The sequence below is a fragment of the Ischnura elegans genome, chromosome 1 (genome assembly GCF_921293095.1).
Source record: "Ischnura elegans chromosome 1, ioIscEleg1.1, whole genome shotgun sequence".
Classification (NCBI taxonomy): Eukaryota; Metazoa; Arthropoda; class Insecta; order Odonata; family Coenagrionidae; genus Ischnura; species Ischnura elegans.
Genome location: NC_060246.1, coordinates 84,001,507 through 84,023,391, shown reverse-complemented (window position 1 = coordinate 84,023,391; position 21,885 = coordinate 84,001,507). Strand labels below are relative to the sequence as shown.

At 39.7% G+C, this 21,885-nt stretch overlaps 1 protein-coding gene across 1 annotated transcript in view; it reads left to right on the top strand.

Moving 5' to 3' along the window:
* Positions 1–21,885, top strand: part of LOC124164982 (all trans-polyprenyl-diphosphate synthase PDSS1) — a 177,190-nt gene that overhangs the window by 146,351 nt on the left and 8,954 nt on the right. Inside the window, exon 5 of the mRNA XM_046542223.1 lies at positions 20,118–20,207. Within this exon, the coding sequence (XP_046398179.1) occupies positions 20,118–20,207 (90 nt within the window). The remainder of the gene's footprint in view (positions 1–20,117; positions 20,208–21,885) is intronic.

Sequence of the window (21,885 nt, the reverse complement as noted above, 5' to 3'; positions counted from 1 at the left end):
CATCCTTGTTCAGTATCCGTGGCTCTCCTCAAATAAAAACTCTCTCTGTCATTCACTTTGCTAATAATTATATCCCTTGCGGAGGACATGTCTGGGTCAGGTTTGTATGGCCCTTTTTCACGTGAGTGAAATGACCCCCTCCTTTTCCTTTCGACTACGTTTTACAGTGCTTCTTCGTCGACGGGTTTCCTTGATAAATCTTACCGTTTCCCAACAAAGGGAAAATTGTTGACGAGTTTTTTCGTGTTCCACACGCGATGAATTGTGCATTGACCGAAAGAGTGCGCTATAAAACTAAACCAATGTCGCGACATAAACTAGACATAAACGGAAACATTTTGCATCCGAGCAGTATCCACGTAAAAATCGAAATTTTCTCGATTCCAGACTCAAGTGTCCGATTTCTTCCGTCGATAGAACGCGTGACGGGACTAAGAATGGAGGCGCAAGTGATTCCCGGAGAGCAGGAATTTCAACTCTCGCTCTCGTGAAGGCGGGATGCATCCGTGTTACCTGTTGGGGGAGTCACGCTTTGTCGGCTGTGTCGCCGACTTCCCTCGCCACTTTCCCCATTCCTCGACTCTCTTCGGGACAGTGAAATACTGCGACCTACGGGGAAGAGATGGAGGAAGCAGCAACATTTGTCGTCGGCGAAAGCTTTCGTGTCCTTCGAAGAAATTTACGGCGATCGAAAATGTCACACTATTATATGCGCGACGTCTGAGAATATTTAGCCATAGTTTGGATGTGATCGTGCGCGTATGCATTCAACATACATGTGTATAAGTGTTTTATCTTTCGGTTATTTTGCAGCTGCTACTAAAACAAGGAGTGCTTAGTCGTGATTCTTTGTTTCCCTTTGATTCTTTGTAGAGATAATTTTGCTTTCCACTTTCTTACGTCTAAAAAGTTTAGAAATACTAGTTGCGTCTTCCAAAATTCGGGTTTCAGCTAAAAGAAATGAATTTTATATTTCGAACATACCCATGTGCCTATTAAAATGTGAATTCTTTTTAGAATGTCACAAAAGCAAACTTTTGCCATTATAAATGCTGTTTTATTTTCTTTCTAGACACGAGGAAATAGAAAAACAAAAATATGTTCCCTAAACCAGAGGAATAATAAAAGTTTCCACTGATTGTGATAGTTCAAATTTGAGTATACTTTGGATCTTCCGTGTTCAACTTGATGATGTGGAACATCAAATACCCTGGGCCTGCGTCAATTTTGTATCGAATCCTTATGTTCCCTGCAAATTCGGGAGCGTGAGTGTCGGGGCACTTATGATGAAGTCAAGTATTCAAGGTTCGATTCCTAGTCGAGAAGAAATTTTCTGGGGCCGCTTAATGTTAATGCGAACATAGGTGTGGTTGAAGTCGATTACTCTAACGCTCCTTATTTTTTCCATCATGAAAGGTTATTTCGGAGTGAAGTAAATGTTTGTTTGAGAAGACTGCTGTAAAATAAGGAAACTACCAGACCAGCTTGACTTGTCGACGGGTGATTGGGGATGAAGGGAGTGCGGTGAAAAAAAGAAATAAAATCCATAAAGGAAGAATAACCGTACGTAGACATTTTGGAGACTGTTATTGACTTTAAACAGGATCTTCTCGGGTTTGACGATCGTTCGTTCTTTTTGATGAGACAAGTGTAAGATTTTGATTTCGTATAGTTTTCAAACGCTACGGTATTTGACAGTCGTAAATGGGTATTTAGGATACGCGTAAAAAATACAAAACTTACTGCAAAGAGAAATGGTGGCATTAAAATTTTCATCGATTTTTTTTGCGGAAGATTTACGAATACTTATTTATACTGCGATATCGCTTTTATTTAGAAAGCGTATTGTGGCATTTCCATCCTCATGGCTATTTTATGGCACGATAGGTGAGGAGGTAATTTAGCTTATTGCGCAAACTAATTGATAATGGTAAGAGAAGGAGAGAATTTCTCCTCCAGAATATCTAGTAATTTACAAGGATTCGATACGGAGTGCCACGCTTGAAAATAGGAAATCCTTTGAAGGAGAATAATTGTGAGGTTTCACTTATGGATATGAGGGAGGCAAGAAAAACTAGTCATCCATCCATTTTTACCCGCGTTCATGATCGCTGAGAATTCTCCTCGATTCCTTGAAGTAGGAAATGAAATCTCTTATTTTGGGCATCTCGTGATTGGAATCTGGATGAACAATCTCGTAAGTAGCATCAAGCTTTCTTTAATTTATCATTTTTTAAGTATCCCGAAGATCTTAATGTGAAGTTTCATAATCGTATGCTGTTTAGCTGTGAATCTAAGACTTTCTTCTTCAGTCTCTTCCGGTCAGGCAATCCAGAGTCTTTGATGAGCTGAAGTTTAAGATAAGTAGTGGACGTCCTACTTATCTGTTCAAAAAAGAAATTAAATGGTAGCTAATGCGAGAAGCGGGAGGCTTGAGCTTTTCATGGCAGTGAGTGCTTACTAAGTAAGTGGTGACGAAATGCCACGGTTAAATGCTCGCCAATGCACAAGTTGTGAGCAGTCTTGGATGCCCCTGGGGTCAAGCCCATTTGGCCATTGAATTACTTGTTGCTGTTAAAATTTTCTCTTATATTCAATGTGTAATTTGATTTATTTATTCTGGATAGTATTCGTACAGTAGAAATAAATTTATTAATAATTCTTATACACCATGTAAATCTCAGAAAAAAAGCATAAAAGGGAGAAAAATTTGGCTAACAAAGAGTTAATAGAAATATGCATGAAAAGTATCAAATAAAATTTTTGCGTTTCTTGTTTCCTTACCTTCGTTTCTTATCTTTTTTGGCGTTCTTATCTCAGGTGGCGAATGTTACCTCGGTCACATATGGTCTTGCGTAGTAAATAGGTACTTAATAAAATGTTTTTCTGCGAACATTTGACCTGAAGGTTACGCAGTGCATCTATTATAGCTTTCATCATTATAGTCATTGATCCATGCGTAAAAACGGGACACTGAAATCAAAATGATTGCATTTTATATCATTTCCATATCCTATTTTGGCGACAACTTCGAAGCTGGCCACTGTTCATGTGTGCACAATTCTACTACGTGACTTCGAAATTCAAACTCAGCTAATTTAAATCCAAAATATTTTATCACCATTACTAATTCCAATCTCTTACACTTTTTTGATGATGACTAATGAGGTGTCCATTCAGTTACCATACGTGAACATCGTGCTTTGCGTGACTTTCCCACGCACCTTACCGAAGAAAATCCTTTCTAAGCTGGCGATTTCGAAATGTGATACAAATTGTTTCTGCATTGATCATCAAATGATGATTTTTTGCAAAAATGTTTGTAAGCGGCGCAAAACCTTTTTTCCTTGAACAGGTGATTGAACTATCCTGGCCTGACCCACCATAATTGGATCCTATGTTTTAAGATTTTATGCCCCATCATACATCAAATGCATTGTTCTCATCTTACCTCTCTCTGGGCCAATGAATGCAATATCGGTGCCGCAACCACCGCGTGAGCCTCGTAGATGAGGGTCAGGGGAATCCCAAACAATATGGCGGAGATGCGAATGATTCGATGAAGCTGTCACAATTTGAGCTCGCGTGGGCCGACATGACTGAGTAGGTGACGCTCCCGTCCCGGATTGTTTTGAAACACGTCGGAGAGTCAAATGCGCCCGACGGTGTCACGTCCCTTTTGGACCTTCGCGAGGGTGTCATTCTTGAGGAGTCGTCGGAAAGCGCGAGGCGAGAAAGCGTTCGTTGGAAGTGAGTGCCATTTTCAACTCCGCGGACGCAAATTTTCCTGCGGCGTTGCGCAACGACGCCCGCGACTTATGCAATTTTAAATAGTTCGCCCCGTAGAGTGTGGGGAGAAGTGTTTTCGCGTAGTCATCCTAGTAACCCTTCAGTCTCTCGGATTTGGCGCATCGTTAGTCAACTGGTTGTCGTAGAACGGAATAGCAAAACTCCGCTCATTGAGTCGGTGGGCTCAAGATGCGATCGGTGTGAGTTATTGACTATTTGCAATTAATTTGCGATTGGGTTAAGGAGGTTGCATCGAGAAGCTCCATTAGTGTCATAGCCTTGAAAATTGAAAAATATGCCTGCTTCGCCCTAATGTACTGAATGTTGAAAATATTGCCATATGTGGCATTACTTTTCAGTCGTATCTATGCCCTGAATCAGTGTTAAGAATGGTATATTATGCTCTTGTTAATTCAAGATTGCAATATGGAATATCCTGCTGAGGTGGAGCATATCTTACCACATTAAGCAATAGTGGCGCAAAAAAAGGGTTATAACGCGATCGTATAGAAAAAGCCACTCATTCCCTCTTTTCAGAAAATTAGATATCCTCCCATTAAGGCATCTATTGATTTATAAAGTCCTTAGAGCTTTCTATAAGCGTAGCGGTGAAAAGGCCAGACCACAAACTTATTACATCAGATCTTGGGGAAACCTTAATATACCCAGGTCGAGGACTGAAATATATAGACAGTCATATCAATACTTGGAGCCAAATGATTAAGTATGTTGCAAAAAAATGTGGCAAAGAAGGAGAAGAGATGGGGTTTTACATCCGCAGTTAACAAATGGCTTATGTAGTATGAGGAAGTAGAGTTTCTGCTAAGAAAGGTGGTATAAAACGTTTTCAAATAAAGGTTCTTGTATGTAATTCTTATGCGTTTTGTAATAAAGTTAGTTATCCATGCGTAAATCACTGAATTAAACGAAATAAATGTATTTTTATGCATGTTAGCACCAGTCACGTTCTTAACAGTGTATGATGGTAGCCCCAAAACTATTCCACAAAGGGGTACCTATATATTCCACTATTATTACAGTTTTTTTCGATGTAATGTATTTGAATATGAGTGGAATAAAATTATATTGTTATTATAAATTTTGATTATTTATAAATGGTGCGACGTTGATTTATTGGTGGGGAGATATGAAACGAGATATGGAATTGGGGGAGTTTGAGGAAGAAATATTACCCTCCTCTGCAATTTCCAGTTCAAATATGGTACATTACTCGTGTTACATATTTATAATGCATCACTCAAATTAAGATAATACTCAAATAAACCATCCGGTTATCCTACTAGGTGTTAAAAATCCTGCCGAAATTTCATTACTTTTGTTTTCTATATAAAGTAAATATGGAAGTGAAATTCTTTGACTTGGAATAAAGTAGTGGTAAAATTTTAAATATTTTGATAATTTTAAAACACAGGAAATTCATAACTGCGCGGGGAAAGAATGTATGTCTTCCGAAATCAAAGGATTTCGTGTGAAGAATAGAATGAAAATTATTTTCAATCTCTTCCCCTGCAGAAACCACAATGAATGCTCTCACTTCGGCAACATTCAGCGTGACAAATTGGTTTGTTGCGTATGTCGTGTGTTGCAAATGGATGGAAGCGGTGGTCATATTGCTATTTATCTCACACTGGTTAGTGCGGTAATGGCTTGAGAGTCAATGGCTCCAGAGGCGCCCTCGGCTATCAACGGCTGGTTACGGCTTCTCAAAGATTGTGCTTCTGACCCCATCTGTTCAACCCTCCCACTTTCCAGTAGACTTATCACCGAAAAGCCTATTATGAAATGAAACGTTCGGTCTTATGGCACAGTTTTTAACCCTTCGTGCGTTTGAAACAAATTAATGGAGTTTATTTTTTCGAGTTCAGTCCCTGGTTAGTTAATTTTTGACCACTGACTGGAAAAATAGACGGGATGTAATGGTATTTCTCCAATCTAAATATGCTCCTTGAAACGCAAGAAATTGATTTCTAGAGTAGCTTATTCATAGAGTCACTGCCGGTTAAGAATTTTGAAATATGACATTTCGATTACTTACTCTACCGTAGTTAGCCGTCCGTTTAATCTCCGATTTGAGCGGAAAACATTGTGGAAAGTGAAATTATAATTGGAATCGGATAAGAAACACAAAATAGACGTAATGGAATGTTAATGAACCGATACTCGGATCATAGAGCTTCTTAAATAGGGTAGGCTGGTCTAGCAGCCGAGCCCTGATTACGAGTAATACGTTGACGCTTCGGTAACTATGGAAACGATTGAAAGCAATCCGTGACAAAAGATTTTGCACCTTCACAGCAGTGTGGAAATGTATGCCCATAGGATGGAGGATGAAGGAACGAAGAACTGATCCAGTTGGCGGCTAAGGAGACGTAATCGCTGTGACAGATAAAGAGAAGGCAATGGGTGTGGATGCATTACTACTTAAAAGAAGAGAATGCTATAGGCGGAGATAGAGTGAATGTTATTGTGGAAGTGGAGAAGGGGTTTGAAGATAAGTGTATGCAAATAGTATGAAGAGAGGATGGCCACCCCGCGAGCTGAAGATGTGTAATCTATAAGAAATACGAGTTCTCAAGAATGACCAATGTGCATTGCACATTTATATTGGAAGAGTGGCGTTGTTTGCCGGCATGTACTCGAAAATCTCCTAACCGATTTATTGAATCTAATGTTAACTTACTTACTTGTCTTACTGAATGTGAGGATTGTGTGATCCTCTTGATCAAAATGCGGCTTAGGTGTTCTGAGATCGTCTACCTAGTCATTTCTTCATAAATATCCGACGCGTCGTTCGCTGAAAATGACATCTCCTGTGGCAGAGCAATTAACCTCGTGCAAGATCAGTGAATACTTCATGCAGAGGATTCAAGGCCATAGTGAGCGGTGTTAATCAGGGTGTTCAATTCCCCCCCATCACCCCCTCTGCCCCTCTCCCAGATTTTTTAGAGTTGCGGTTTAATATGTCACTATTAAATTATGTACACAAAGTAATTCCCCGAATACGGGGGTCCAAATGGTGAATTGCTACCAAGAGATGATGCGAAAGGGAGGGATGAGAGCTAAAGCTGGATGATCTTAGTAGAAGTTCCATTACTGCTCTCCATCCACCCCTCGCGACACCTGTACATAAAACCCCCTGTATTTTTTATCGCGACGCCCATTGAAAGTAGTCCGACGCTGCAATAGAGATTATAAATATTACAACGTTTTTATTTCCTTCATTGCCTCTTCCTCATTTCCGCATATCTGTACCCCCTCTCTGATCGTTTTCTCTCTCTTCTCGACTCAGCGTCCATCCCTTTCCCTTTCAGCATCCTCCCCTCAATCTCTTCTCTTCCCCAACTTCCCCGAGCCACACATTCCTCCCCCTCCCCTGGGAGCCGAGTGGGTCGACCGACAGCCTCAAACACCGACTCCACCTCCCCCTACACCATCCTATCCTCCCCTGCTTCGTCGGCCGGCCAACTAACCTCCCTTTGCAGTCAGCCTCTTGCCTCCCGAGTCAGACTGCCACAGGCGCAGAGGTGTGTTTCGACAGGTGGCTGGGGGAAGTGGCAGGGGAGGAAGGGACTTCCTCCCAGTCTCCCCTCCTCAACATTTCATTGCATCTTTTCCCCTGTGATCTTCGAGAGAGTGGTCGCCTATGGTGGACTGGAGGTACGGGGGGTGTCTTTTCGGAGGTCATCGTAAAAAAATACGCTTGACTTTCCTGAAGGTGGGAGAACCCGGATTTGAGTAAGTATAGTGAGGTGGCCTGCGATCACTTTGGCTTGGGTTATCGATGGAATATGGGAAATATTCAAAGAAATGAAGGTCTTGAATCACGGTGGCCTTTATGAGTTCCTACTCTCGGCAGGTATAATGTGAGATAATTGCCCGATCCCGCCTTTTCGTTCCTAATTCCGGCTCCTGAGTATATATCGCCTCGGTGGATGATGTGTGAATGATAGGTTGCGTTACTCTCAAAACGGTGCTAAACGGCCTTTTGAACCCTTCCACTCACTGAGAGCCCGATGTTGGTTTTAAATCACACGTCTGTGAATGAAGCTCTCAAAAGGTAAATGTTTATCTTTCAAAGTGGTTATGTCCAACTGTTCTTTCTGCTGAGGTACCACTTTTTGTTCCTGCTATTAATTATGCTCTTTTGCTACAATCTATATTCTTTCCATAAAAATAAACACTCAAGCATTGTTCGTTTGGATGGTCATTTATAAAGTTTGTCCAATGGGTTGAAGAGAAGGTGAATCGCTATCTGCTCATTTTGGTCTTTAACTTTTGATGGGATGTTTGGCGGCGTTTTTTTCTACTAATTTTTAATTCTGAGTAATAGTAAAAAATATGTGTAAAATCAAACAAAAAACAATGGCTCTTTCCAATAAGAAAAACTGTTTTTTTATTATAGCCTTATCTCTTTAGTTTCTGAAGATTATATAGTGAAACTATCCATTGGTAACTAATATGTTTACAAAATTTTGGGGCAAGTTATCATGCCAATAAAGCCTTTTGCTTCGAACCGAAGCGGATCACGCTTCAAAACCTGGTCGACACCTTCGTCAATCCCCATCAAAAATCCTCCTGGTGCGAGGTGGAAAGGGTACTGTACTTCACCACTCTGCTCCTTAATTCGAGGTGATCTCTACCCTCTATTATCCTAAACTAACTTCGGGTTGAATCACAGAGTTCGTAAGTGATGTAGAAAATTATGGACTGGAAGAATCAGCGGAGGAATATACATGAATGGAGAAGTGGAGAAAATCCCTCATTCGATTTCAATCTTCTTCTAAACTAAAGCTGACGATAGGTCAACATTTCTTAAGTAGCTCTATATTTATCCATGTTTTTGTTAAATATTCAGCGCAAATTATTGATGTACTGTCATTTGCAAAAGTCGTGCAACAAATCGATCGGCGCCACTTTCGCTCCACAAAGGTGCCCGGAAACTGTATGATTTTGGGGTATATGCAGCAATCCAACACTAGTCTTCATGGTTCAATATATGGAGAACGGGTCATTAGGTGGGTGAGGTACTTTTTCATCCTTTTCAGTCTCGGGATTTGATCGCTTCCATTTAAGTGAAATTAATGCTCATGATATTCCCCCAAACACATTGTAGCATTTTATGCAGGAGGAAAGATCGAGGGTAATTCCTCGGAGAGATTTTAAAAGGTTTGTAGCTTGGCTCTTTTTGAGTGATCTTAGCTCTTTTCAGATAGCTGGAAATCACGAGTCGCTCACTGTGAACATGGCGGACTTTTTTTTACATCTATTGACTCGAGTTAATGTTTTAAATACAATATCTACGATATAATATACGAGCTTTGATATTCCAAACGTTTCATCGTATTAATATCTGAGAAAACACGTAAAATATGAAATTTGTTAAGCTGATCGGCATTAATCGTTGCGTAAATAACAGCAGAGTTCTCCTACGTCCGTCAATCGGTAAAGATGTATTCCTTTCCACGTATTCAAAGAATGACGAGGAAAACTTAATTCCTGCTAAAAGTCCCATTTTCAATGATTTTCGGGTTTCATCAGGTATTGTTTGATAATATGTTCCGCTGCTAAATAAGTGTGAATGCGTATAATAAATCTACGCTGCTATGTCGTTGATGATTAAGTTATCATATTTAGCTACAATCATTTATATATACTATGATGAATTGGGGATAATGTAGGACACTTAGCATCATAAATAAACTTCTCTACTTGCATAGAGTAGGTCACATTGTATTAGGAAATGTGTTTGTTGGCAATACGTTTTATGCTTAAGGCGGGATTGAAATCAGAGGAACTGGAGCTCATGTGATAAAACCTTTCAAGTCGAGTAAGAAGGACGTAAGGAAATCCTAACAGAAATTCCGTTCCGAAATTAATGTACACGCTTGCTTCATTAGAAATACAAATACCGAGTTAGAAACATGATAACAAATAATAATAACTTATAAGGACGACTTTGGATGAGAACTATCCTAGTAACCTTAAGGTTCCATTTACGCAATTTCTTAAAGGATAATAGATCAATTTTAAAAAGAAAAATATGAGTGATATTTTGTAAATTTAGCTGCGATTATGCTGCCCGTCTATGTAGTATGCCGTGTAATTGTCATCAACTTCGTCGCCTTTTCCTACCAAGTTAATTTTTCCAGTAAAGTTTTTCAGATTAATTTTCCCCTTTTCCGTTTCGTAAATGAGCAATGACGAAAACTTTTCTATGTAAATCTTCAAGAAAAATTCCCTCGATAGAAAAAGATATAAATTAATTGTAGGATTTTACTTTTAAACTTAAGGCCTCAATATACTATATTCAGTGTTTTTTCAAATACAGGAATTTTGATGGAAAGGGACAGAATGTGAGTCCAACTGATCTATTAAGTAGAATCCTTGTAATAGCCTATGTAATGGTAATCCTTAGTCGTGCGCGCACCCCGGCTCTTATTTTTAAATATAGGAAAGTCTTATCTTGAGGTATTTATCAACTATTATTCTTGTGCTTTCTTTCTTCAAGCAAATTATGACATCAACATGTATATGATAGAGCTACAAATTTATTGGCCCTATTTACACTTTTTTGGAAGTTTGTGAGAATCACTTACGGCCTGCAAGTTTTACCCCAGGTAAATTGCTTCCTCGTCTCTGGCTGGTAAAGTCGCGATAAAGATTTAGGGCAAGTTGAGGTGCAGGACCTATTAGCTGACCAAAACTACGGCCAGGGAGCACCTGATTGAGCGTTAATAGCTGAAGGAGCCGCTAAATTCTGCGCAAAATATTTTGCCTCCCTAATCGATAGTCTGGAATTAAAAAAGGGTGAATATTGGTTGAAATTGACTTTCAATTTAATCTCTGTCCGTAGTTGTTATAGGAGACCTTACCAAAGGGGGCATACATGGATAGGGAAAAGCCGTACTATTAAGTCACTCTTTAAGTTGGCTGTCCTTAATGTAATCCGGACGCAAACATTTGCAATATTATGTGCAGGCAGCCAGGACCTTGGGTGGAATTCAGTAAATGCCAATCAGAAGAGATGTTTCAATATTTTTGAAGCTAACTACATAGTCAGTATATGGTTGCTAATTACATTTATGTATTCATCGTGGCGCTCACAAAAATATTTCTTGACTCCCTACAGGCGTTGCTGAGTGCTGACGGTGGATATCCATATCCACGCGTAGAATTCAGCTCGGTTTTACTTGACGGGATCCCCATTAATTCTTTTTCTCATACTAGTCCTGCTCCTATCATGCGGGTAGGATAAAACGGCTTGTCAGTTAAGCACCAGTAGGTCAGGAAGTGTAATCTTCGTTGGGTTCTAACAAAAGAAATAAATCTGTTCGCTGTCTATAAAGGAAGTAGCCTCCTCTGCGTTGATATTGATATACTTTTAATTGAAAATCCAAATTTAGAAATTTGACATCACGTCGTCTCACAAACCTATTTTCCTATTTTTCTGTTTAAAGAATTGTAAATCTTGGAAAAAAAGTTGGAATTAACGCAAATTCGTCTCTAAAAACGTATACGATAGTAAATGGTAAAAAAAAGCTTGTAAAAAATTATACCTCATCATTTAACCTCACCCTGCATTAATGCTGACGAAACTCAAACTAAGATTGCAAATAGATCTCCTGCACGCTAATGAAGGCATGGAATGAAAGTGCGTGCCCCAAGTTTAGGTTGATTTAAGTGCCGTACCGTAAATAATAAGAAATATGTTGCGCAATGTTGGTTTGCCATCTTGACCATTGTGCTAAGTGCGTCTAACGACATAGAATAAATTTTCTCACTGTTTGGGCACATGGGTAACTATTTTATTGAATTTTCAACATCACAGCATAATTTCAATTTTCAGAGCTAAAATTGCGTCCAGAAAAATCATGCCATCGTTAAAAAAAAACCTCTAAGTAAGTCTGCAACTCTCTATGGCGTACTTCTAAGTAAAACTGAGCATAATTCAAAATTTTCGATCTCAGAAAAATTAATTAAGTTATAGTTTTGTAAAACAACTTTGGCTTTCGTACAGCTTTAATTATTTTGTGAAAATTAAAATGGTTTAATCGAAGACCAGAGATAGGGTATCCCGTGGCTGAACATTTCTATGCTCATGTTCACCGATTGGAAAAGTACACCAAGCCCAAAATCAAGCGTCCATTTATCCCTCGGGCCGTATATCTGCTGTTAGTATTCTAATGCTTTATTGCCGATGAGACAAAAAACAACCTTTTTTCAGTATTTCTACTCCTAACAAAAGTGTAAGCGTTTCATAATATTCAAACGCTTCCCTTGTTTTGCCTTTTCCTGGCGGCGTCTGAGCATCGTAATGATTTCCTACGCCTCCCTCCCGTGTCACGATGACCCGTTCGTGAGTCGTTCCCGAGTTACCATGAAGATTCATACGCAGATAGTGATCATTCAAATTTAATGGTGGCCAGAAATCGACAACGGAGCGAAAGTGGAGCCGCTCGATTTGTTCGATGGTACGTGGCGCAGCATATTATAAACGATTGTATAAGTTTTTATCGATATTCCTGGCTAATTATAAAACTGCTTGAGAGTGAAGTTCCTGTGAAAATATCCTTGTCTTTTCGCTCATGCTTTAAATTGTGTTCTAAAACCTCATCGTGAGTAATTATTTCTCCTGCCGTCTCTTTTGATTTCATAATCCTTCGTTTAAAAGCTGTATCCATCGCTGTTCCCGGGCTCCGAATCTCAAGGACTTTGATTACATTACCCATATTTTACGTGTTGATTATGTCATTGTGAAATGCTATTTCAAACATCCGCTCCGGTGGAGGTCCTAATGGATTTATATGCGCGAAGTACTCAACTCGTATGCCCCATGCGGATGAAAGGGTTGAATTATCTGGGGAAGGATCACATCGATAAGGCCCATGTGCCGGAGAATCGTGATGGTATATACGTCTTTTCTTGTTTTTTTAAAATGCCATCTAAAGTACATTTTAGTCTCTCACCTCTCTCAATGCGGTCGTGATAAAGAAGTGGACACTTGTGAAACCACATTTTACGCTTTCAATTGAGTGAAGGAAGAGTTGACCAAAGGGAAATCTTTTTGAGCACAGCATGTTGAAAGCACCTTCCAGTATGTCACTCAACTGCTCGGCTTTTATGTCGTTAATTTCGATGTTCTTGGGAAAGCAGAGGATGAATAAGTGAGAGGGTCAGTAAATTAGATCCCCATCCTCACGCAGGAGGTGAAAGATCTCAGGGCGCAATCCTCCTTAGCTTCAAGGCCGTCTTACGCGAGGCATGATTTAGAGTGTGCAATCTGATGTACGTGCTGAAGTGTTGTGAAAATTGCATCATGGTGCGCGGTGAATTTCGGCCACCAAATGCATGGATGCGAGACGAAAAAACAGCAACTATTATAAATTTCTCTACTAACGAACTAATTCAGATATTTGTATTTTAGCAAAAAAAAATAAGCAAGGGAAAGAATAGCTTACCACAAAAACCATCGTACATCGGGTGACATCCGTAAATATCAAAATTTTAAAAAAATATTTTTCCACAAAAAGGGTATAGTGATGATAAAATTATAATATTATGCCAAAATATTACAGAAATAACTGTTAAACAAAAAAAGCTCTGATTCCGGCGAAGTTAACATCTCAAGGTGCCGCATTGAAAGGGTTAAGACCTTATTACATGATGCATTGATACACACAAGTTACATGCTGCCCCGCAAAACGCCTCAGGAGACGCGACGAAGACACCATACCACTGTGGTGGAAGGTATTAGGATACCATACATTAATCTGCTTGAGAATGCAAAAAAAAGTTCCGTGCGCGTTGTGAAAGATGAGGCTCCCTGAGTTCTACCTAGCAATTATTAATTCGCAAATACTGAATTAAATTCTTTAATTGTTCGAGGAAGAGCCTAATTCTTTTACCAATCCGTATCCCAGAATATCTCTCTGATTGTATCGTCAGTTAGCTACTTGTAATAATGCATTTGCGTGTATTTTACTTTTTCCATTTTTCTACACTTTACCCCGTGAGTGAGGGGAGAATCCTCCTGGATTGTTGAACTAATGCCCTCGTTTGAGTAACACCCACCGGGGCACCCTTGAAAACTCCACCTGCTCTTTCAAGATCCGATCGTAACCTTTGAAAATGTGCAGTGTATTCGCACATATTTCTTATCGGATTGGAAAGTTGGCGGGCGTGCACGGTGCAACAAGCGACTATTTTTCAACCGGTAAGAGACACGTTGGTGGTTGGGGCAATTTTGCTGGGGGAGGCCTGGCTGGACGTAATTACGCCACCGGAGGGGAATATCTGAGGGAATAACGCCCGCTTGCTCGAGAGTACCCACCGGGCAGATCCGTCGGAATTGTTCGCCCCTCGCCTCTCTTTGTGCGACAGGCCATTTATCGTCAAACTCGATTGTTTCTGGCTTTACCTTTTGAAAATCCATTCTGAACAATAAAAAGTTATGGTACCTTTACATACGATTTATTCAATACGACCGGTTTCGTCGCAGAGGCGACATCATCAGGTATCAACGATACAGGTATAACGATTTCTGTACCTGATGATGTCGCCTCTGCGACGAAACCGGTCGTATTGAATAAATCGTGTGTAAAGGTACCATAACTTTTTATTGTTCATTTATCGTTAGTTGCAGCTGCCACGGAATCGATTATGTTTGATGGGCGGGAACTGAGTGTTGTGACGTTTGATGTCATTGACAGTGGGCATTACCGGCTATTTACTCGTCAGAATACAGAGCACATTTATTTTTAAATTATCGTTTTTAAAATGTCGGGATGTTTTCTTTTGATATAGAAAGAATTATGATGGAATTGATTTAATTGTAACCTCAATAGAGGTTCCCCTTATTGCTAACCCAAAGCTCTCTCTTTTGCCAAAGTATTTTATATGCATTTATTGCAATGAAAAAGCATTTTGATACTGTAATGATGATTGTTAATTCGGTGTACTGGTTGGAGTTCTGGCATCTCGTCCTATGGGCCCGAGTTTAAATCGCGGCATCGTTGGAGATAAATCGTATGAGCCTCAAGCCTTGCTTCTGTATGATATTACTTCAAATACCGTACTCCTTCCGTTAGGTGAGGTTTTATCTCTTGGCAGCTATCGCGGACGATGAGCTTCTCACAACCCACCCACATGAATTCTACAAATTCTACAATTCTGCGGCGGGGATAAGTCCTCGCATACCACACCGAAGGTCGCGGGTTCGAGCCCCGCATGGAGATAGGTTGCTCCTTCCAGGATATGGATGTGTGTGATCGTATGTTTTTTATTTTTAAACTCATGATGTAAAGGCCACATTGTTCTGTTTTCTGGGGTAATTTATATAAATAAATTAATAAATGAGGATAGCACTGAGTCCTCTGTTGCAACAACGAATTCACTTACTATAGCTTATCTGACTTTCCAGAGTTCTATTGACGTCTATGGATTCCCTTAAAATATATTGATTGACTTTTAAATTTAGTAGAGGTAAAGGCAAATGTTTTGTGCAAAATTGTGTATAGGAAAAATTCAGCCGCCTCGCATTCGAGCGGTCGAACACCTGTCGCGAATTTGGGAGATCCACGTTCGAATTCTGGTCAAGGCAAATTAATTTTCCTCTGAGGAATTTTCGCACTTTGCGAAACTGAGGACGTGCTTTCCATTGGATTTCGCATTACTCCGCGTGAGGTACCAAGCAGTCCATATATCTTTGCCCTTGGTGGGCGTGGTGAGCTGTTATGTCAATTGGGTGGAACCATGTATATACTTCGCCAAGCTTCGAACCTCAGCCCTCGTGGACTATGAAACTTCGTAATCTACGCGCCCGCCGTCAGTCCACCTGCGACGGGGATGTAATGAATGTGATGAAACTACGTTTTGGCTCGCCGAGCTACCGTTAATGAACGAGCTCCTTTCCCGCCCGCTCGATCCCAGATTTTAACGCAACCGCTCCTTCAGCTGTGCTAGTTTTTCCCAGGCGAATTACGCTCGCGGTTATTCACGATCCGCATGTCTAAAAGACCCTCACGAGAGTAATTTTGGAGATGTGCAGCTCGGATCGGTAAACCTCAGGGAGATGATGCGACAAAAAATGCACCGAGAACATTTTTTATGGTTTCTCTTCGCCAGGGAATCACGTTCACGAAAAACTTTCGGCTCGGCTCTACCTGAGAAAGCTGTTTTCTCGCATTTCAAGCTTGAATAATTCGTTGGTTATGTGCATTTAAAGTCACGTTTACGATGTAATTTGTTATTATAACATGTTCTCCAGTACTCCCCGTATTTTATGTGTGTTCGTTTGTAAAGTGAAAGAAATTGAAAGATTTTTTGTGAAGCCGGAGGCTTTCACAGAAAATACATAGAATCTTTAAAAATATTATCTTTAAGAGACACGCTTGCAAAATAAATCCCACATAAAACACAAGTATATTTCCTGGGTTACAATATGCCTTTTCTTGTATTGTTAGTAATGATAGCAGCACGGCGTGGAGCACTCGAATTTGAAATTCGGAATGGTGATGGGTTCACATTTTGAGAGAAGATTGAATGTGTCATTTTTTTCAAGTGTTCCGGTTCGATTCGAAAAGAATCTTCTTTGAAGTATAGAGGGAAATTTAAATGCCCTAATAATTTAAGTTATTCAACATTTGTTTTCTACTTGACAACATTCCGAACACGGCGAGACCTGGGTTGATGACGATAAATATTATAAAGCAATTGTTGCATTTTATTTCCTTTTCATTTTTTATTAGATCGATATTTTTTGCTAATCCGCTTTGTTTGCTGTTTGGAACATATTTCAAAACTCCACCAAATTGAATAGCTTTTATCATAATGACATGTAAAAAAACTTTGTAATTCCACATAAATTTAATATGGAATTTAATGTGGAGTTAGAAAGTTTTTTACATTTCATTATGTTAAGTCGATTCCATGAAGTCACGCCGGAGACAGCGAACTATCCTTATCATAGTTTATGTGGAGTATCATACCTTTTCTGATACTAAGTACAAGCTCCTTGCAATGTTGATTTTTATCTTCTTCGATTTGAAGACCATCTGAATGAGCTCCAAATCAGCCTTTTCCCCAATTCCTGCCAAGTTGTACCAATTTCTTTCAAATCCATTCTGGCCTGCATTTTTAAAGTGAAACGACTAAACCCCTGAAAGCAGTTAAATTTGCATAATCGTCTGCTTGATGAATTGTATGATACACAAGGATTTATGTTTAATTTCTAAATCGTGGCTTAAGTAGCTATTCATATTTACCATTAGGTTTACATGCGTATTTTTAGGAGGCATCGTATTTATAATGGTGGGATGAAGGTTTGGAAGGAAGATCGGCTAGAGGGAACGGTTGGGAAGCCATAATTGCAGTTAAAAGTAAAGACTGACAGAGGGAAAAATCTTCATTAAATCCAGTATGTTACTTAATAATGCGCTGAATGCTGTATCTAGACGTCTCCTCTTCCAATACAGATTCATTACTTACTACGAAACTCGACCGAAATGTTTGGGCTATATCACTGTGAGCGTCTTGGCCCTTCTGGAGTTTTATTGTACTGACCTAATATAAAATTAACGTAGGCGTAATTATTTTCCGTAGGATTCCAATTAGGAATGTAATCCTCAAATTAAAACAGGCTTTCTTCGCAGTTCGTGGAAGCCTCCCCAAATGGAGTTATTTACCTTATCTACTTTTATTTACTCAATTCTTAGAAACCAGGTTACTGAAATGCTCCATCATTCATAGCATTTCCTCTAAAGCTTTCATTGATTGGCGTTCGTATGGAAAGCAAAATACGAGCTTCAGCTCTTAGTCCTTGGAATAGGTGCCTCAGTCAACAGCCAACGATGCAGCTCGATCTCTGGAGAGGATAGATATTTTCTTCGAGACCTCGAATTCTGTAGCCCGGCAACCCTGTCCCTCCATAGTCCCATCATTATCCATCCTTAAAAACCGCTCTGGGGTTATGGAGGAGGCGCTGTTACCGGCGGAAGGTGGGGTTTGCCTGTGGAGGAGGGCGTCTTGAGATAGGGAGAAGGAGACCGAAATGGCCCTCCACGACTGGTCCTGTAAAGGAATCGGAATCCGGGCGGCGCGGCAGTGTGGGGGATGAAGGGCTCTTGGGGTCGGCCGGAATTGTTACTCTCTCCGCCCGCCCATTACCTGGATGAGGTGGTGGCGTTGTGCTGTGGGGTGGATGGTGTGTTTGGTGCCCGCGAAGGCAGTGAAGGTGGTGGAAGCAGCAGGTGTAGCGTCGAAAGAATGGAATATCCATGACCTGCGCAAAAGTCATTCTTCCCCGAAAGAAATGGAGGTCATCTTCTAATTTTGCGAGCGGTTAACGGGACCCGGGGAAAATGATTCATGAAGGCGCCATTTTTTTTTAGATTTGATCACAATTTGGTGTCAGTCCTAAAATCGAATTCGTATTTTTCCTTAAGCATGTATAAGCCTTTGTATACATTATTTAATCGTCCGAAAAAATATCACTCTTTCAACGGGGGCTAAAAAAGTGTTTCTTATATCGTAAGCTTTTTCCTAAGGATGTGTCGAGTCGAGAGCACTTCGAATATAGTCGGAGCTTAATGAGTACAGCATGAACGTTATAACTAAAAGAATGCTGTTTGTAACCTTTTCAGATATCTCTTCCGTGTTCTCCTCTAAGAGAAGTTATCGGAGGGTTAAATTTGAATCAATTGGCCCTGAGATTAACGGATCACAATGCTGGACAATGAGGCAAAATGGTATATAACAAATAGGAAAATATTTTTGTGAAATTTATCCGTTTATTCCCGGGATATACACTTTTTTGCTGGCGAAAAGACTTCTGATTAGACCTGAAGATACCGTTTAATGCGTACAAAATCGATGGAATGAGAATGTAATACTGGATAAATCTTCGCACTAGAGAGATATATCGGTTGTAATGTTTTATTATTAAATTAATTTAAAATAGCGTGACATATCACTCGTTGTCGTTAGATGTAGGTTAATTTGGTCCTCATGTCCGATTTATAGGTACGTCAGACCTCAATCACGCTGCATGTAGCGTTTATGTGAAACTGTGGTAGAGGCGGTATATTCCGCGAGAGTATTTGTGACAAAAATGAAATAAATCTTGATGAGTGATTTTAGGTGGAAGATGGGAAGCATTCTAGTGCCTCAGTTTGAATGCTCTTACGTATGTCACTAGAAGTGTGAAATCTCAATAAATACACTCGAAATCTCGCTGTTTTGTCTCTCGGAGATCGAAATACTCCTCTAGAGAGAGTTCCTGAATGATGAACTTCGGATGAGTAGCCTTCGAGAAGGACATGTTTCCGAAGACCAAGTAACAAATAGTGAAAGCTAAATCCGAGCTGATTTGTAGCGATTCTCGGAGAGAATAAGACAGAGGAGTGGCTGGTAGTCGTAAGTCGAGTGGACTAGCGGCCACTTTCCCGGTGTTCCCGAGCTCACATGGGGGGTGCAGCCTCAAATAACGTCCGATTAACTAGAAAAGAGTGGCATTTTCGGTCCTAGGGCTTTGTGATAAACTACTTGTGGTACAATGGTAGAAACTAACTTCTCAATGTGAAAGAATGTCGCCCATAATTGAGTTTAGTTTTCACTCGGTGATCTACTATCCATGCATCCTATCTTCAACTACCGTTTTCTCTCAATCTCCTCAACTTACGCAGATCTTTCATGTGATTAATAATTATTACATTTTCTCGGAAATTTGTAGATGAGTGCCACTCGCTTGCTACTTTTAGTTATGCAGAAATAATTTTCACTGCTTGTCTATATCTCTGGCGAGGTTTTGACCATACCATCTTCCACCTAACCATCGTCAGTTACATGCTGAATGCAAAAACATATAAATTCAATTCGGAATATTCAATATTCGTGATGATATCACACTTTCGATTCTCTCCTTTATCGTTGTCATGATCTTTCAATATATACTGTGATAGCTTTTGAACGTCAAATCGCGGCTAAAATTTTTGGCTTCGTTAATCTCCTAAATAAAAAAGTAACCTATAGTTGTAGCCATGAATTTTTTGAGCCCTCGGGTGTATTGCTATTATCGAGGATAGAAAAAAATCATATGGATCTTCGAATAACACATTTACTAATTTTGTACCGCCGAATATAAATTATTTTATCCCCAATAATCTTCATGTTTTTCGTCATTTCTCGAAAAACGTTTTGTGGAAAATTTGTGCCTGCACGATGACTTTTGTCTATTTTTATGGCATTCCCATCATCTTGGCCGTGGATTCGGCGATAAAATTTGACTAATTTTTGTCTTTCTTTCTTTTCAGGTAGCGATGGCCGGCGACTTCATCTTAGCGGTTGCGTCTATGATGATTGCTCGTTTGCGGGACAATGACGTCACAATTGTTTTAAGCCAAGTGAGTATGACCGAACCTTTCCAATTTTGTGATAGGAATGGCAATTATGCAGCAAAAACTAACGGAGTCATCATTAATAATATATTTATTTGTGTAAGAAAATTAAATCATCTGCTCTATAAGTGGATTTCGATACTTAATCCTTTTTGGAAAATAACGCAGAACCTCGCCGAATATTTTTTGTTCTGTTAATGGGGATAGTGAGAAATAAATACCTAATGCACTTTTTCCATGACCTAGCTCTAGAAATACGAAGGATGACTTTAAACTGCTTACCACTTTATTCGTAATCTCCGTAATCATTGCGGTTACAATCTTAATCGTTAATGGGGCATCGTAAGCGAGAACGATCCAGGGGATTATTTGATAAGTTAGCGATTGACGCGTTAATTTTCTGGCCCTTTGCCGTAGCATCATTTAATCTGTGTGACCGTGCGTCACATCCCTGCTCATGAAAAAAGACATTTATCCTTGAAAAATCATCCTCCTTGACCAAGACCTCCGACTTGATCTAGGAGACAAACTCTTCTCTTATTTGCACGGAATTTCAACTCGGAACTCCTCCCTCTTGTCAATAATAAGACTCAACCCACACTTATCTTGATTAACTTAGATAATTAGGGAGCAATGGACAAGAAGCGTTTTTGTTTTCTCGTGAGATCATGATAATTATCGTGGATTGTGTGTCCCAAAAATCCTAATAATCTATCACACGGATTTCAGAAGTAGAATTCTGGTAGGTATTATTTTTTTTAAATGTTCGATAGTAGGGTTAATAATAAAGGGAGGAAATTATTTTCTTTCAGATAAGTTTCTATTGAAGAAAGTGCCTAAATAATATAAAAATTTAAATATTTTTTATCGCCCGTGGTAGTAGCCAGAAATCTCCAAGAGAAACTTAGTATTAATTCATCCAAAATATTTTGAGATTAATAAGTGAGGAAGAGATGCATTTTGTCGATAAGTATTCATAGAGCATTGTATTGTATCATTAGATATTTTTTTAAATCAGCCTCCTCAAGATCAGGCTGCTGATGATATTCTAGCTGCCCCTCACGTCGTAACAAATCGAAACCCAGGTCGCGTTTTAATAAAATTCAAATGGCATTAATGAAAGTTAATTATGTAATAATGTTACGCCACCGAATGTACCAGAAAAAGTGAGTGATTTTGATAAGGAGATGCAATTAGATGGTAAAATTCTCAAGGATTTGTATTGGTGTTTAGTCGCTATGTATTATGTTACCACTTGTAGTGCTCCTCCAAGTATTCGCGTACTTTTTGTGGGAAAAGTACCTAAGCTTTACTGAAAAGGCCAAAAGTCTTACATTTTTTATTACTGTTCTTTTTTTTACTTTTGGACCTCAAGATTTTACTCGCAGCTGCGTTATTCAGGGTCCGAGGGTATAAGACCTTCAAAAGTCTGACCCTGCGAAAACATGGAATCTCTACTCCTGGCGTGGATACCTATACTTTTCCTTTGAATTGACCGAGGAGAAAGTTGCAATAATTCTCGTAGCAGATTATGGATGACGTGTATCTGTCTCCTTGAGAACCAAATCGACCAGCTGGTGTGGAAGAAACGACTGACCTTTAGAGGTCGCTCACTCTACCTTGCTCACGAAAATCAGTGTTTTCTGTGCTAGGGTATTTGTGAAGACGTCATTTAATTCACTGG